This window comes from Echiichthys vipera (assembly GCF_963691815.1).
Source record: "Echiichthys vipera genome assembly, chromosome: 19".
NCBI lineage: Eukaryota > Metazoa > Chordata > Actinopteri > Perciformes > Trachinidae > Echiichthys > Echiichthys vipera.
Window position 1 is genome coordinate 18,733,989 of NC_139844.1, and position 18,187 is coordinate 18,752,175.

At 40.3% G+C, this 18,187-nt stretch overlaps 2 protein-coding genes across 2 annotated transcripts; both read left to right on the forward strand.

Annotated features, from left to right (window-relative positions):
* Positions 1–1,242: 1,242 nt before the first annotated feature.
* Positions 1,243–14,352, forward strand: LOC310962241 (scavenger receptor cysteine-rich type 1 protein M130-like). Its single transcript, XM_083934632.1, has 17 exons — positions 1,243–1,400; positions 2,331–2,408; positions 2,722–2,748; positions 2,884–3,195; positions 5,057–5,350; positions 5,461–5,775; positions 6,386–6,673; positions 6,933–7,247; positions 7,454–7,753; positions 8,538–8,846; positions 9,818–10,132; positions 11,075–11,383; positions 11,469–11,762; positions 11,853–12,188; positions 12,275–12,382; positions 13,440–13,524; positions 13,614–14,352. Exons 2-17 carry the CDS (start codon positions 2,357–2,359, stop codon positions 13,756–13,758), a joined length of 3,804 nt encoding a protein of 1,267 aa, XP_083790758.1. The 5' UTR covers positions 1,243–1,400; positions 2,331–2,356; the 3' UTR covers positions 13,759–14,352.
* Positions 14,353–15,244: 892 nt separating this feature from the next.
* On the forward strand, positions 15,245–16,805 carry LOC310961599 (SH3 domain-binding glutamic acid-rich-like protein 3). Its single transcript, XM_083933730.1, has 3 exons — positions 15,245–15,398; positions 15,649–15,816; positions 16,605–16,805. Exons 1-3 carry the CDS (start codon positions 15,354–15,356, stop codon positions 16,665–16,667), a joined length of 276 nt encoding a protein of 91 aa, XP_083789856.1. The 5' UTR covers positions 15,245–15,353; the 3' UTR covers positions 16,668–16,805.
* Positions 16,806–18,187: the final 1,382 nt, after the last annotated feature.

The window sequence follows — 18,187 nt, forward strand, 5'->3', positions numbered from 1 at the left end:
ATATTGGCTGAATTCCATTCAGCTGCTGCAGTTAAGTGGTCCTGGTATTGTTCCTGCTGGTTCACTGGGGTATGGCAGGGGTGGGGAACGCTGCCCCTGGAGGCCGAGAGTGTGCTGCATGTTTTAGGTTTCTCCCTGCTTTAACACACCTGATTCTAATGCTCTGCTCGTTATCAAGCAGCTGAAGCTTGTCAGGGGCTCAGAAAACTGCCAAAAAAAAATAAACTTTAAAAAAAACTTAAAAAAAAAAGGTTAAACACTAAGGCCTAATATTGTGCATGCTAATCTACAGCATAAGGAACTCAATGGTGATTCATCAGTTGAATACTAAGTATGTATGTGAGCATGTACATAATGTACATGAAACAATATGACTAAACTATAGCATCAAGAGGAAGTGTGAGATTTTGTGAAATCGTGACATGTGGAACTGTAACCGGGGGGAAATGAAGGAAATTCATTATTTGTGCAAACAGATGGCCAAACCAGGCAACCTAAAGTGCTGAATAGACAAGTCAGTTATGCAATGTCACATACAGCCTCAATTTAATCAGAGGGTTGGTTCTTATGAGCATTAAGCAAAACAAATTAAAATTAAAACCTTAAAATGAACTGAGGCAGAAACTTCATTGCAGAAGAAAAAAAATCCTAATAAAAATAACTAGATGGGTCACGGTCAACAGATTTATAATCTACTTGCGTATATGGGAAATTTGTTTATTTCTATTAGTTTGAAGGGACAGTACTTACGGATCCATAGAAAAAGGCTACTAATGAGCCAGAGTTAGCCCAAAAGTTGTCACTGTTGTCAAGACCCAAGTAAAAGTAAAGTAGAATAAAAAAAAAAATTCATATACATAAAATAAATATACAAAATATAAATAATGCCACAGTAATACATGGCAGTTTTAAAAAAAAAAAGAAAAAAGAGTAGTACTACAGTAGTAGTTAATGGGTGTGATAATTATGACAACTGATTAAATTAATCTATGAACACATGATATCAGTAACTTTGCATCCGTCTGTTCCACATTTGATTTTGGAGCGCTTTGAAAGAGCTCTACTCGCAGAATAATGTGTTTCTCCAAAGGTGCGTTGGTGATATAAACTAATTTTAGCTTCTCCCATGATACATTTAAAAGGAGAACGCTGTGCTGCAGTATTTTGAGATTGTCTATAACAGGAACTTAACCAATGCAAACGTTACTGAGGTTCAGACTTCGAGGGGAAGTGTTCACCATCCCTGTCCCAATGAGACATGTTGAGATAAGATGTGGGACAAGAACTAGTTCTGTCAAGTCAAGGATTTGTAAAAGAACAAATGTCACTGGATTAAGGTCCGTCGGCTCAGATCCTAATTATTCTGATGAGCAAAAAGCAGCATCGACTCATTCTGTAAGGTAAGACCATTTTCATGTGATTTTGGGCTTAAAATCAAAATCCTTTGAAAGCTAATTAAACTAACCAAGGAGGTTTCTAAACTAACCAACGACCATGGGTTCACAACAAAGATAGTTTTGCTGCGTAATCCAGGTCTTGGATCACATTATCAGTAAAAGAAGAAAATTCCAAAATATTAACCAGGACTGACCAAGGTTTGATGCATGACATAAAACAAAATTGAAAAATCAATGACATTCTCTTTTCACGTTTGAAAACACATAATTAATGCCAGGATTTAAATTTAAAAAAAAATGAATACCAGTGGTGAATAATAACCAGAGGTGGAAGGTGGAAGGTGACAGGTGGGGGGATTTGGCATTGGGAGCCGGTGGTCACCTCATGACATGCGTTCATAACAACTCTCCTTTTGATCTTCGTTTCCCTTTTATTTTTCTGCAGCTGATCATTTGTTGCATCCGTTAATCAGCGTTACTATCCCACACAACTGCTTACGAGCACTGTTTTACGTAAAGGTGTGATTTGCTGATGAATATAATGTCTTTTTCAAATAGTAATGCAGATATTGGGTAAAACGAATGATGAATTCCCCCGTCTTTAATGATTGATCAAAATGTCAACATGCATCCAGGTTGCAGTCCAAGTCCAGGCAGCCCCATTTTTTCATAGCAATTACTGGGTCTGTACATGGGGCTTCTATCACTTGGGTGTTTCAGATGAAATCAGCTTTTTATTTGGAATTGTCAAATTCATTTAAATAGCTACATGCACTTGTTGGATTTATAAGGTAAGAGGGCTCCTTAATGGCCTTAAAAAACCTGGATGGCTTCCAAAAATGTAGTAGCTTCTCTTGTTCTGCCGAAGACAAATGAGACTGTAAAGTAACACGTTCTTTTTAACAATGCTTTGTTTTTACTGTGCCTTGACAGCTTTTGATCTACCTTGAAGACCCAATATGATCTTCATTTCTGCTGAAAAACTACATTTTGTTTTGTATTTGTCATTAGGTGAGTTTCTGTTTTTTTTTAAAAACTGAATTTGTTTTCCTGCCTTCTTAAAATCAAATCATATGAGTGCAGTGTGGTTAAAACCACGAGAAAGATGCAGTAAACAAACGTCTCATAGTTTGTATTTAATATTTGAAAAAAAAAACATTATGCGGTAAAGTATTTTTGTAACTTCATGGTACATCTCAAGGGCTTCATCCTGATACGTATTAAGTTTCATAAATAACAGCACTGGCTGTATTTGTTGGACATATTATTCTTTATTATTCATGACACATCTCTGGAGTCAACATTTTATGTGTGTCTGCTGTAGGTCTGCTGAGTCTACCACTGCTCACAGGTCAGTAAAATTATATTTGTCTGAAAACACATATATCAATTAGATATTAAGATTTCTATACGCCGATCTTATAAAAAGGGTTGAGGTCATGGTGACACAACCTACAGCTATTCTGCTTTAATTTTTCATTTCTAGTATGTGACAAAATAAGGCTGGACGGGCCTTCACGTTGCTCTGGTAGTCTGAAGGTATACCACGGAGACACATGGGGAACAGTGTGTGATGATCACTGGAGTATTGCCAACGCTGATGTGGTGTGTCGAGAGTTAAACTGCGGGACAGCTCTGGAGGCCAAAAAAGGCGCCTTTTTTGGAGAGGGAAGGAACACGATTTGGTTGGATGATGTGCAGTGTACTGGCCATGAGTCTTCCATCCTCAAGTGTCCACACAGACCACTGGGGGAAAATAACTGTGATCACAGTGAAGATGCTGGGGTTATCTGTTCAGGTAAGACTGAGTTCAGTTACTTATCTTAGAGTCAGTTATGTTTGCTTTACTCGCCCACCTGTGTTTGATTCAAGGTTATATTACCAGTAGGATAACACTCAATTAGCCCCCTAATCTAATAGCACACTTCACCTTTATTAAAGCTGCAGTAGACTACTTGTATTACTTGTAGTTTTTTTCATATTTGCTGAATTTGTCACTATACACTCACAGCGTGAGATTAGACGGATAATCTGTGGAGAAAAAAAAATCATCTTTCTCTGCCTCCACCTAGTGCTGCTAATTGCATCTGCAAGATTCCACTGTGCCTGAGGGAAAATAACCAATCAGAGCAGAGAAGTCTCTACGGCAGTGTCAATTACTACTGTGAACTACAGTCGAACTGTCAAACTAGGCAATGCTGAGAACCTCAACATCAATTGAGATTTTGTTACTGTCTAACATATCTTTTAAAATGAGAAAGTGCTTGATCAAGTCTAGCCAAAACCAAGTACCAGCCAGACAAACGTTCAATTTTTTTTTTTTACAGCTTAACAGTGCACTAAAATGTTTCTGAAAACAAACACTATGTGCGAGTAATAGGCTATAGAATATCAGAATATTGATTCACATTTGAATCACGTTTGATCGGAGTTCACTGACAGTCATTGACACTGCCGTAGAGACTCCTCTGCTCTGATTGGTCGCTTTCCTTCAGGCCCAGTGGAATCTTGCGGATATCAGCAGCACGAGGTGGCAGCATATATGAGAAAAATGTATTTTCATAAATGATACTTTTAGCTTTCAACTTCTGCTTTAAGGCAATCATTGGACATTTTTGGGGAAATATGCTTATTTGTTTTCTTGCAAAAAGTTGAGGAGATTGACACCAGTCTCATACATGTCTATTACATACAAGGCAACAGCCGCTTAGCTTAGCATAACTTAGCATAACTTAGCATAGCTTAGCATGAAGACTGGAAACTGGGTAGACAAAAAAAGGCAAACCTTCACTTTCACACAAACAAATAATGTGTTAATTATTGAGCTGTAGACATGCTGGTAGGTGGATTTCGTCAAGGAAAGTGCGGGGTTAAGTGTTTCCCTCTGTTTCTAGGGTTTTTCTAAGCTAAGCTTATCACCTGCTGGCTGTAGAAGCTTATGTGTACCAAGATTATCAAATAAATATGAGAGTGATATCAATCTTCTCAACTAACTCTGCCTGTAAGCAAGTAAGCGTGTTTACCAAATTGTTGACCTTTTGCTTAAAATATTAATTGAGCCTTAACATGAAATCACAGAGCTAATGAAGGCAAGCTTCATAAAACCCTTCATTATGCTCGCCTTCCTCAATTTAAAGACCAGAAATGTGGAACTGTCGAGAGAAATTGGGAAATACAGCTGTGGAGAAAAGCAGCTAACGCAGCATTTATCTTGACAACAGATCATATTCTTGCATTAAAACCTTGCAATGGTGTGATCAGTTAACAATTTGTTGACTCTTTTAGATGACTGCTACTTGTCACGGTAATGCTGTTGCACCAGATGCACGGCAGCATGGTCAGCACATGACCAGCTGCAAGTGCAAAGGGCAGGAGGCCCGAGCTAACAAGCTAAAGATCAAAGTTTAACTGTCCTCAACTTTCAACGGCAACTGGTCAACAATGTTACTGGCCACCCTTGGCCGTTTTGAGCTTTTATCACTTGCAGTGTGAATATACTCTACACCAGAAAGCAACGAATGCTTCCCAAAATGTCAAACACTTTTCTTTCACATTCAAAGTGTTTCTTACACTTTCATTATTTTCAAAGCCCCTTACACACAATCATTTGTTGAACATTTGATGGATTCTATTTCAATTTCTATTTACATCATTGACAGAACATTTGAGGATGATCAACGGAAGCAATCGGTGTAACGGCAGAGTGGAAGTCTACCATGACGGCCACTGGAAACGAGCATGCAGCAGTGACTGGAGCAAGGAAGATTCTAACGTGCTGTGCCGAGAAATTAACTGTGGCACTCCTGTCACTCAGACTGAAGTGCTGTATTTTGGAGAGACAAATGACCGCGGTGGCATCAAAGCCAAGTGTCATGGAAATGAAAGCTCTATCTCAGAATGTAGACTTCAGGACTTCAAAGAAAGCTGTGTAGATGCTACTGTTGTCTGTACAAGTAAGCCATTCATGTGTTAAAACCTCATCAGAAGTTGTTGTGTTGAACTTCCTTTTCAGATTAGCTGTTTTTGGATGGCTTTTTGACTTTTATGCTTTTCCATCTGATAGACAGTAAACCAATTCGGCTAAAGAACGGGACTAGTCAGTGCTCTGGCCGAGTGGAAGTCTACAACGATGGACAGTGGGGTACGGTCTGTGATGACAGATGGGGGATGCAGGAAGCAGCTGTTGTATGTCGAGAGATGAACTGTGGGACTGCTCTCTCAGTCAAGTACAAGTCCTTCTTCGGCAGAGGTCAGGAGCAGGTTTGGTTGGACGACGTTGAGTGTACCGGTCATGAGAAGTCACTTGCCGACTGCCCGCACAGAGGTTTTGGAGAACACGACTGTGACCACAACGAAGATGCTGGTGTTGTATGCTCAGGTAACACATGCTTTACTGTTCTTTACTCAGAATGGGTAATCCTAGAGACATTCCTATATGTGCATTTGTGTGCAATAGTGATGCATGCATAGTCCTTTGTGAATAATATTGATTGGTTTTCGCATAACAGGTATCAGGGACAAGACTTCTCTCTCTGCACCAGGTCCAATTAGCAACTTTTGAATGCGAGAATGGATTTGGGGTCGAGAGACGTTTCTAAACAAATATCTGCACATGTAATTTAAGTTTCTACAAAACAAGCTCATAATAAGCTAAATCATCGTGAGACCATAGCCGATGAGGACAGAGATCGCATTTCAGCCAATGCATTACTACAACTACAAATGGAAACCAGAACGCTTCCCACCAAAATATTGTCCCATTGCCTACAAATTCTGCATTCCTTTGCAGATATCTTTTTATAGAGAATAAACCCCTGCTGATAATTTCTGAGGAATTCCTGTCGCAATCATCCTTTGTTGTTCCTCTTTTTGTGGTTGTTCTTTGGTGCAATATCAGAGACAATAGAATATTGTTTCCTCACCACCAATGCTGTCATGTGAACATTTTTCTATTCTACAAATACAATACCTCTTTTTAACTGTTCCAGATTCAGTCAGATTGTTCAATGGGACTGATCGCTGCTCTGGCAGACTGGAGGTCTTCCACAATGGTCATTGGGGGAAAATGTGTAATAACTGGGGCAATGAAGTGGCTGCAGTGGTGTGTCAGGAACTTAGCTGTGGCGCTCCGAAGAAATCACAAGAAATCTTCAATTTTGGTGACAGTGGACTGAGAGGGTATACAAGCACATGCTCTGGCAATGTGAGCTCTATCTCCCAATGCACGATTCAAGAACACACAGGGAGTTGTGAAGGAGTTTCTCTTTCATGTGCAGGTAAGATACAAAATATATAGAGTATACTGTACTGTTGCACTGTTTCTAAAATAACAAAAGGCATGTGGTCTTTAAAAAACAAAATATGCCTATTTAATCTTCTTATTTACTAATGAATATTTTGGCCTGATGGTGGCAACTAAGTTACAACCTTAATAACTTCTAATCTGAGTACATTTTACAGTCCAGGTAGAGCCTTATATTTCATAATTTGACTCTATCCTGTGAGTACTTTTAACAAGAGTGGACCTGTCCTCAGGTAACCCACCCCTAAGGCTTGTGAATGGCACTGACCGATGCTCTGGTAGAGTGGAGGTTCTGCATGACAGCCAGTGGGGAACAGTGTGTGATGATGAGTGGGACATCAAAGATGCTCAGGTGGTGTGCAGAGCCATGGATTGTGGAACAGCTCAGACAGCCAAATCCAGTTCCTTCTTTGGTCAAGGCCAAGGAGACATCTGGCTGGATGATGTTAACTGCTTCGGTAATGAGACATCCCTTTTGCACTGCCAACATCCTACCCTTGGAGAAAATAACTGTGGCCATGGTGAAGATGCCGGTGTGGTGTGCTCAGGTATCATCTTGGTTATTACTTTGTTGTTAGCAGGTTGTTTTATGCTTACATTTACATTTTGTTCCTAGTGGCTCAAATTAATATTTTGCTGAGTATTGTCAAGAATTAAACTGGTATATCACATACCATTTTGATTAACTAGATATATCTTTCAAATGTGTCCAAACACCAACTATCTAATGGCTGATTCCCCCTTTTCTTTCCAGCTACCATTAGACTAATCAATGGGACTGACCAATGCTCAGGCAGGGTGGAGTTCAACCATGGTGGCCAATGGTCACCGGCATATAATGTTAACTGGGGAATGACTGAAGCTACAGTAGTGTGCAGAGAGATGAATTGTGGAGATCCTGTCAAGTTTTCAGGATCATATGGTCACGGTGGACATCCGAGAGGGTATAAGATCAGCTGTAGTGGTAGAGAGAACTCTCTCACACAGTGCACGTTGAGAGAATATGCCAGGGCCGTCAACGATCGCATTGAAGAGGCATGGGTCGAATGTTCAGGTAAAAATTTTATTTGACTAAGGAGTTATAAACTGCAAGGAAACTGCATTTTTCAAAAAAAAAAATTAAACCTGTCATTGTGGAAATAGCATCTAAATAACATATAAGGGGAGCATTCCCCAGGTGCTATGTTCCCCGGGTGCTATGTTCCCAACATTGTATATGACCAAGGAACGAAGGATCCTTTTGTTTTTTTTAAAAAAAAAGCTCTGATGTTCCCCGCTTTTCCAAAAAAAGGTCCTATGTTCCCCCCTTTGTTTGTGACAGGGAACAGTGGACCCTTTTCACGGAAAGGGTCCTATGTTCCCCGTTCTGTTATTTTTTCCACAATCGGCGCCGAATGCCCCAGCAAATTGGCTTATGTAGACCCTAATACTACCCTCTAACCCTGCCCCTCACCCTAATCCTAAACCTAACTGTAACCGTAACCGTAACCCTAACCTCTAGCCGTAACAAAACGCTGAATTAAATCTGCAAAAGGAAAAAGGTTCCGATGTTAGAACCTGGGGAACATAGGAATGACCCCCATATAAACTTCAGGCCTGCTAAGACACCCCCCCCCCCCCCCCTTCTTAAAAAAAAAAGGACATGGCAAAGATTATTACAAGTCATCTGGCCCTTCACAGTGTTCAACATATGAGTGGACCCATATGCTGGCATTATCTAATGGCACCAATAACCTACAGACATTGTCAGTCAGTCCCAAAATTGATGCATTCTCCTTTCAGGTAATTACAATTTTTGTACATGTAGTGTACATTCATATAGCATCTGTCATTTCCAGGCAATGTCAAGTTGTCCGATGGGTCCAACCGTTGTGTTGGAAGAGTGGAGTTCTACGACAAAGGCCAGTGGGGGACTGTGTGCGGTGAATCCTGGGATGTGAGCGATGCAAATGTGGTGTGCAGACAGCTGGACTGCGGACGGTCTCATAAGATTACCACCGAGGCAGACTACGGCCACGGCACAGGAAATACCTGGATCGATCAAATTGAATGCAATGGGATGGAATCAACACTGAGTCAGTGTCCGCAAAGACCATTTAGAGACAAAACTTGCAACACCACCTCAGTTGCTGGTGTTGTCTGCACGGGTAAGAAAAAGCCTCCGTTCTCCCTCCCAACTTGTCAAATACATCAGTTTGGCCGAGGCCCTCAGCATTTGCTACTGACGCATAGGGCACCCTTAAGGGTCTGTATGTGATGGACCAGGTGATATAAATAGCAACAAATGCAAAAGCATAGGGAGGAGGCCAGGGTGGATGGGTCAGCACTTTCACCCGGGAGACCGCTGTTTTTGTCCCATGTGAAACCGAAAATCAACTTTTTTTTGCTTATGTAATGTATGTAATGTAATGTAATGTAATAACTCACTTACGTATGTGGTTAGCTAAAATCATGTAGGTAAGTAATGAAATAAATGTACCTATTTTAACCCAAACCATGATCTTTTCCTCCTAAACCATAACTATTGTTGAAAAATGACGCCATAGGGTCCTGACCAAGCATCCGTATGTGACGAGTTGGGAGTGAGAATGTGAAATGAAAAAGCAATTCTCAAAATATGACAAAAGATAATATACAGTCTTGTTTGTTGTTGTTCAGCTGTATCCTTCCTATTTCTTTGTATTATATCTATTCCAAGCTTTTATCGCTTCGTTTTTACTAAACTTATTTCTACATATTGCCACTTTTAATCTCACACTCATCTTGCTTGACACAAAAAAACACAAGGTCAACCTATTTAGTGTTTCTGAATCTTTCAACCACATTTTCTATAGTTGCTATCATGTGACCTACCTGTGAAATTTCGGTCGCATTTCAGTTCGGCAACATACTGTATATGTTGGGGGTCCCTAAACTCTGTCCCCGTTCAATGATCAGATCAAGAATGACCTTTTAAGCTGAACAGACATATTTTTTTTCATTGTTGTCATTTAGTTTCCCAAATTCATAATCCCTCAATCCATCATTTGAAAGAAAAGATAGAAAAAAGCAATTGTCTGAATGTGGTAATAAAGCTAACCTTGAATGAATGAATAGTTTTGTTTACTTGACTTCACAGGAAGTTTGGAGGTCCGGTTGGCAGATGGTAAAGATGAGTGCACTGGCAGAGTAGAGGTCCGTCATGGCGACGTGTGGCAAACGGTGTGTGACACAGACTGGACCCTGAGTAAAGCTCAGGTGGTGTGCGACAAGCTGGAATGCGGAAATGCACTGAAGGCTCAAGGCGCTGCCCAATTTGGCCAAGGCAGTGGATCAGTAGTGGAAGCGAGCGATTCATGTTTTGACAATGCCACGTCTCTTGACCAATGCTCACTCAAAGGTTTCAGAGGTTCAACGTGTGGGCATGACCATGATGCTGGTGCTGTCTGCGCAGGTAAAGCCTTTTGAATTATGTTCAAAATTCACACATAAAGTTGGACAAATCTTGTTTCACGATTGCATTCTGTTTACACATACCATGAAAACACAGTGGAGTGGAAGATGATTATAATCAAGGGCAATAATTCTTTAAAGAAATACTTGTCAAATGTTAGATGATTGATACCACTCTATCTTCTGTAAGGTAAATAAGTCGTGCTGGGTTTTGTGACTTTCAGAGAGAAAGCTGATTTCACGTTGCCAGTTTCAGGGTGGTCTCATGCAGTTTTCATACACATAACAACAAAAAGTAATGCCCAGTTATTTGTGTGTGTTTCACGTATTTATGGCGTATGTATGCAATGCATTTATAGCATGTGACGTAGTACAACATTGCGAGTTGCTGTCGGATGGGTCCTAAAACACAGTTCCTTCACCCAGGGGAGCGGGGTTCAGCTGCCGGGTTGCGGCCGTTCATGCCTCGTTGCCGTACATGCCTTTTTCTAATCCTTACCATGTGATTTTCATGCCTAACCCAAACAGTCACTCACCTTTTGTTGGCAAAAATCGGCCTCATAACAATTTTTTTTGGGTCTGTTTTTGTCATGAACCACTTCCGGTCTAGCGACGGCTTTTAGTGGTCGACTTCTTGTCCATCAGTGTCATTTTTCGTGCAGCGTCTATGAAGTTCTGTGCATAACCTTTAGAACGATTTCCTACGAACCTGTTCATGAGAATACGTTGCCAGCTTGTATGCTAATAAGCCAACAGGTCACTGGTTGTCATTACGTCAATCGTAACTAATGCTCATCAATGAAAGGGTATTATAATATCTCCCAAAATATGGATTAATGCACGCATATGTATTTCAAATACACTTTTATAATTGTATGTAAATTCATGTCTCCAGGACTGTCCATTGCATTTGGACTCACTTAATTTCTGTTTTTATATGCAGCACAGATTCGGTTGGTCAGCGGTGTTGGTCAATGCTCTGGTAGAGTGGAAGTCTTCTACAAAGGCCAGTGGGGAACTGTGTGTGATGATGAGTGGGAGATGGGCAATGCCGATGTGGTATGTAGACAGCTTGGCTGCGGTCATGCAGCTTCTGCTCCTGCAAGTGCCCACTATGGTAGAGGGTCTGGTCCAATATGGCTGGATAATGTTGAGTGTAAAGGCGATGAGGTTGCTCTTACGCATTGTTCACATAACGGTTTTGGAGAAAACAACTGCGGGCATGGTGAAGATGCAAGCGTTATCTGTTTAGGTAAGAGGCCTGGCTCATTTTGAATCCGTGAACCACGTCATTACCTCCTAACTTGTATGACAACTTGTGTCTGCGTCTGTTTCAGGTTCTCTTCAGAAGCCCATTATCACTTTGAGTCCTTCTCCAGATGTAAACTGGGGGGACAAAGTTGAGATCACCTGCACTGTGGTATCAGAGCTCTTCGGTGGGACATTCGTCCTGAAAAAGACCCAAGGATCATTTAAAATGGAAAAGTACTCTGAGAACGAAGCAGCGACCTTTACCTTCCCTACCGTGGATTTCAGCCAAAAGGGGTCATACTTCTGTGAATATCAAAAGAAATTGCCCAATCAAGTCATCTATTACCCTCAAGGAGAAACGGCTGATCTCTCTGTCACAGGTCAATAATTATTAAGTGCTTTGTTTGTCCAGTTGAGCATAATTGTTGGAATAATGAGTTTTTAAAAATGAATCTTGGTCTATTCTGCAGTGAAATTGGAGAAGCCCAGCATCTCCCTGACATCTCCTCATGCAATGGTGATCTACAGCCCTGACAAAATATCAGTCCCCAAGGGCAGCAGCTTCTCCGTCACTTGCTCCATTCATTCCAAATATTCTGGAGGTCTCTTCTATCTGACAAAGTCCGTCGAGAACACCACTGAAGCGATGCCAGCGTTTGGTCACTCTATCTTCTACCTGGCATACTTTGAATTCCCTTTAATAGATTATAAACACCAAGGAGAGTATACATGTGTCTATGGTGTCAACATCACCTCAGTGTCCTTCTGTTCTGTCCCCTCCAAGTCACTCCAAGTCACTGTAGTCGGTAAGACCCAAACAGCTCTTGAGAGTGTATTTGTCTCATTATAGCCAGTTTTCTCCCTCGCTAACATGAGCTTTTAACCTCCACAGCAACCGCATCCTCTTCAGCTGTGTCAGGACTTGTGGGTGGGCTAGTGGTGTTGCTAATCGTGCTGGTTATAGCTTACCTGGTCTGGAGAAGGAGAAGACGTGGTGCTGGTAAGTGGCAGACATACACACTTTTGATATTACAAAGTTACCCCGATACCCCCTTTTGTTTTACTGTCACACTTTGTCTAGCTTGTTTAAAGCTGTATCGAATAATGATTTCCCTGCGACGTTACTGTTGATTCACTCTTGTTTCGAATAAATACATGACGCTCGTGTAAACAAAAAAGGACAGCTGACCCCTACAGGATCAATGAAGTAACAGATAATTATCATCCAATTTTGCACTTCCCCTCAGGTCTAAGGAGTGTTCAGCTCATTGGTTTGGTTTTATGGCCCGTTACTTTATTTGGTTAAGTTTGCAATATGCAGGTGTTTTCATTCAAAGAGCTCTAATAAACCTGATTCGCAGACAGGCAATGCTGCACTAAAAGATAGTGACGCATTAAGCAGCTAAAGAGACAGATATTTTTGAGCTAACATGTTTCAAGGAAGACTGAGCACGGGAAACAGCTCACCACTAAAGGCAGGGACACAACCAAAGATGACAACCATTTGGACACTGTGTTGTTTCCGTCTAAGGCCGACAGGACGGCTCAGGATGGCAGTTTGCACGTAAACAACACAATAGCGAAAGAACAAGTTATTTTACTGATTCATTTATTATTATTTTCCTTGCATGAGCAAACAATATCACAAACAATTACAAACCGTTTCTGCTAAAGAGCTCGATGGCTAAAAAAAAGTAATCACACCTGATATGACAAGTTTTCAATCTCAGCCCGTTTGTTTACTTTCCTCACTTCCAGTTTTCTTGTCGTGCGCTGATCTGAACTGCCAATAATTGTGATTTCTCTCACCGACGGCTCCTTGACCTGAGATAAAAAGCCAACAAGGGCCCAGCATTGACCTACGGCTGACCAGGCAGTCGGCCTGATGTGTCTCTGCCTTTAGAGGGGGTTAATATGTTAATGTTGTGTTTACAGCTTGTTGTGCTTCTTCCAGGTGGCTGAAAAAAATGCAAGTTTAAAAATGACATAGTCCTAGTTGCTCTGGAGCTACCCTGTAATTTTTTCATCTAAAAAAATATATTTTTTAAACTTTTCAGGTACCATGGTTCAGTTTAGTAATAGGTTTGGAGGAGCAATAAAGCAAGATATGGAAGACAAGAGCAATGGAGCGCTTGATGGAAGGTATTAAAAAAGGAGAAGGCAGCTGATGCTATTTGCCGATGTATACTGTGCATATTTCATGCAATTTCCACCCTCCTTATCTCCCTCAGAGACCGTAATACCCAAGTGAATGAGAGCGCACAGAGCCGCCGCCCAGAAGAAAACAATGCTGATGTTGATAACACTGTTGAGAGGATTCCTGAAGATCTGGCTGGGAGAGTGTGCTATGAGCTTGAACCACTCGTTCTCTCGTGATAGCAAAATGTCTCAAAGGAATAACGTTTGTCATGCAGTTTCACTGAATTTGAAGAGTAACCCAGGCTGGAAAAACTTTTTTTTAATTTTACGGCTCCCTCTGGTTAAAAGTGTCAAGTCTGTAACACACCCTGGAGTATACTTCTGCATTACGGCAGAAAAGAATGACGTTAAACCGCTGGAGGTCTGCAGAAAACAAGATTTTTTTAGCTGGTGTTCAATTGCTCTTTAAGGTTGACCATATGGGAACCATAGGGGTCTGTTTTAAGTGTGGGTTTACACTGTTTTAAATCTACACACTTCAAATTTCCTCAAATAGATGCTTTGTTTTTTGCTTTAAAAATGCAGAAAATGGAAATGGGATTTTTGAATAACATACATGAAGCTTGTGTAAATGGACAGAAGTTTGCCCGTAACACTTATTTTCTGACTTACATTGCAGTGATTTTCTTTTTCTTGGAGATTCTGTCAATCACAAAACTAAGGTCCACTGACCTGTAGAAAGATTCTGATAACACTGTCTTTGTATTACCTGTAATTTGCTTTATTTGGTGTATGTGACTGCTGATCAATAAATTTGTATTTCTAACAACGCTTTTGGTCTTTATTTGGCAGAGTCACCAGCCGGAGGTATTGTTTTTTAAAGGGTTGTCCCTACATCAGTCTGAATCTTGTGAACATGATACCTCAGGAAGGCCTGGAGAGAACCTTTTATAATTAGGAACAGACGTCCACATAGAGTCAAGAATTAACGTTTTAGATTGTTGTGGCCAAAGGTTAAAGGTCAAGGCCACTGTGACCTTTCAAAACAGGTTTCTGGCCATAACGCAAGGATTCCTACGCTAATTATGAAAGGTTTAACACAAATGTCTTATGAATAAAAATGAAGTGAGGACATTTTATCTCCCAAAGGTCAAGATGGGAAACAGTTGGTCGGATACTAAATTGATGACACGCTCAAGATGTGTGTGAAGCATCCACGTTTTGCACACTTAATTAAAAGAAATACACTCATAAACTTTACCCAAAACAGCAGCAATAATACAACAGACACCATCAAATACATCAGTAATTGTATTAAAAATATCCATCATCATAATCCGGAGGATAGCAAAGCAGCAAATTGAATTCAGCGATTCTCAGTTTGATCATTTACGCCTGTGCTTTTCCTGTTAAAATGTCTTCCATGAAAAAGGGCCTACGTATTGGAGTACAAGTTACAACATTCCTTTCTGAAATGTGGTGGAGTAGAAGTGTAATGTAGCATAAACTTGAAATACATAAGTCAAGTACCTCAAAATGTGCTACATAGCTTGACATGAACTTATTTACTTCCCACCATCGGTGGTAGAATGTGTCTGTGTTTGTGCTTTCACAATCGAAGCAGGCAGGCCACAACAAGAGAGGCAGTCCTACAAGTGGGTGTGTCCACGCAGGCAGGTAAGTCGTGTACAAACCTGCTCCCCTTGTCTGCTGCTCCAACAAACCAACTCCACACACCTGCATACTACTGGGCAGTGGAGGATCCTGGAACATTTCGTCTCTGCCTTTTTCTTGATTCTCCAAATTAAGGTGTTTTTGTTCAAATAGCAGATATGACGCTCAAAGTGTTTTATACCAGCGTGAGCTGTAACAAACAGGTAGAGTATGCCGTCTTACTTGCTTCATTCTTTAACTTGTAGTCATAGTGTTGACACACTGATATATTAGTATCATTTAAACTATGACAAGGTTGAGCTCAGTAAATCATACGTACAATGTGTTTCTGTAGACAAACTGTAGATGCTCATTATGGATGGAAGAGAACTTGGTTTACTGGTATAAATCAAAGAACTACACATAAAAAGGAATATTATGCGAATGTAACTGATAAAATACTGCATTCTTTAGCTAAAGAAAGAGCAACAGAGACTCTTCAGCGTCCTGGACAGCATGATGATCAAATATGAAGCCGTGGACATTGCTCAAGATCCTAAAATAAAGGACTCTATGAGGGAATTGGTGAAGAATCCGACTGCACTGCCACCTCAAATATGCAATGGGACGGACTACTGTGGGGTAAGTTGCACACAATAACCTGGAAAAGTAAAAAAATAGGTGTACTGACAATGTCACACTTTCTCAAAACTAATGGAACTGTAATGGAATGTAAATCATGTACACACTTGCTGCGTTTAGAAAGAGGAAAACACCTTTGGTAGTCTAGGGTGTAGACACTGTTAATTGAATAAATATTTACAGTATATCGTACCACCCACAGGTATGCATGCACCCACACACACACACACACACACACACACACACACACACAGGATATAAAATTAAACCTTTTGTGACTCAAACATTCCAAACCAGCCGTTCATTGAACCAGAGTCCACCTAAAGCGAGACATGTGATATCAGAACAGGAAACAGGATAACTAACATTTGGAGTAGATGAAGAAATGTCAAAATAATGGATTGGAGTTCACCTTTAATCCTTATTTGATGCTTTATTTCCTCAAACACGATCATTTTGAGCTACAATAGCAGCATGGCTCCAGGGATGGCAATGATAGTCGGGCGGGCGGTTTGTCGACCACTTGGACCAGAATTGAAATATCTCGACAAATTTTTGATGGAATGACTTAGAAATAGTCATGGTTTGGTCAGAAGGCTTTGACATGTAGAGCACACAATCTATAGAATTCAAAATAATTAAGATTTTGTAAGATATGATTAGAAATATCTGTATAATAACGGCTACTCTCTCTGTATCTCTGTATCCCAATCGCTGACCCCCGACACCTCTTCTTTCTTTCTTTCTTTCTTTCTTTCTTTCTTTCTTTCTTTCTTTCTTTCTTTCAGGACTACACAGCATTTGAGAATGCAATCGAGGAAGATCAATTAAAGAAGTTTCTCAAACTCTAAAAGGAATAGAGACCCAAAGCTCAAAGAAATGTACATTTGTCTTTAAGTGAAGTGGAAGTGCTTGCTTTCTTTTCAGGAAACACTTTATGAAATTTTAGGGATTGTTTGTATGTTTAAAATAAAAACATCTTAAAACAGTTTCAACTCTGCGTGGTGCACTCGTTAACATGAGTTTTGTCACGTCTTTTTTATTTAGAAATATTTAGTAAAAAGTGTCATCTATCTGCAGATTTACCAGTGAGTTGAGATCACAGTTATCCTGCAGGTATAATCTCGCCTTATGTAAATGCAAAAATGTAAATATATTACATTATATATATGTAAATATATTATCACCATATCAAACCATGAATATTGGCACAACAACAGATCATATTTCCGCTTACATTGGAAAGTGTCATCAAACCTTCACATAAACACACTTACAGTCTACAGTCTAAACAGACAGCAGTTGGCCCTACCGGCTGAAATAACCACAAAGTAACCGTAGGAAGAGTGATGTAAAAAAACATCTGTCCATTCAGAAGTTATGTTTTCAAAACAGTTCACACACAGGCCTAAAGTCAGAGTTGTTGGACAGCATGACACATTTTGACACTCACAAAACCTTAAAAACATGCTTGAAAGCCAATATTTCCATCAAACGACACAACTTGAACAAGCAAGCAATATGAACCGGTTTTCCATGTCATTCTGTTTGTCAGGAACACAACAGTCACAGGTTTTGACCCAGAGGCTTGTTTCCATCCTTTTCAAATTCAGAAATGCCAAATAGTATAAATAAAATAAACACACGAGCAACCAAAGAAAACTTAGTCAAACTGCAAAAGTTGAAATATACAGAATTTCAGATGTAGTCCATCTGTTCTTTACTGAATGATGACTAGAGAATTGTGCAAAGAAGAATCACACAGGTGAATTGGAGAGCCATAGTTATGAAAGTAATTTATGTAATCTCTGAATAGCTGTTTACCTTTTGTTTGACAAAGTTAGATAAAAAGTGAAGCGTAAGTTTCATTAAGTGTGTCTTACAATCGGGGAAAACTGTACAGTTGTGAGTCTTTCACTACACCTATAGGGATGGTTATCAAGAATCCCTTCCAGTTGGGAATTGATGGAGCAGGTTTAGCAGCTTTTTTTAAATGAAAAATAAAGCTGCACAAATATTATCTCATTTCATCTTTCACAGAAAACTGACTGGAAATAACTTGGACTGATAAGCAGAATTGATAATGGCACTGGTAAAATCTTATCAATTCCCATACCTTTAAGGCAGGGGTGCCCAATCCTGCTCCTGGAGAGCCAGTGCCCTGCATGTTTTAGGTTTCTCCCTGCTCGAACACACCTTACTCTAATGATTATCAAACCTGTGACAAGCTTCAGCTGCTGTCCTTGACGAGCACATCAATAGACACAGGTGTGTTAGAGCAGGGAGAAACCTAAAACATGCAGGGCAGTGGCTCTCCAGGAGCAGGATTGGGCACCACTGCTTTAAGGGATATACACTGGAGATCAGAATG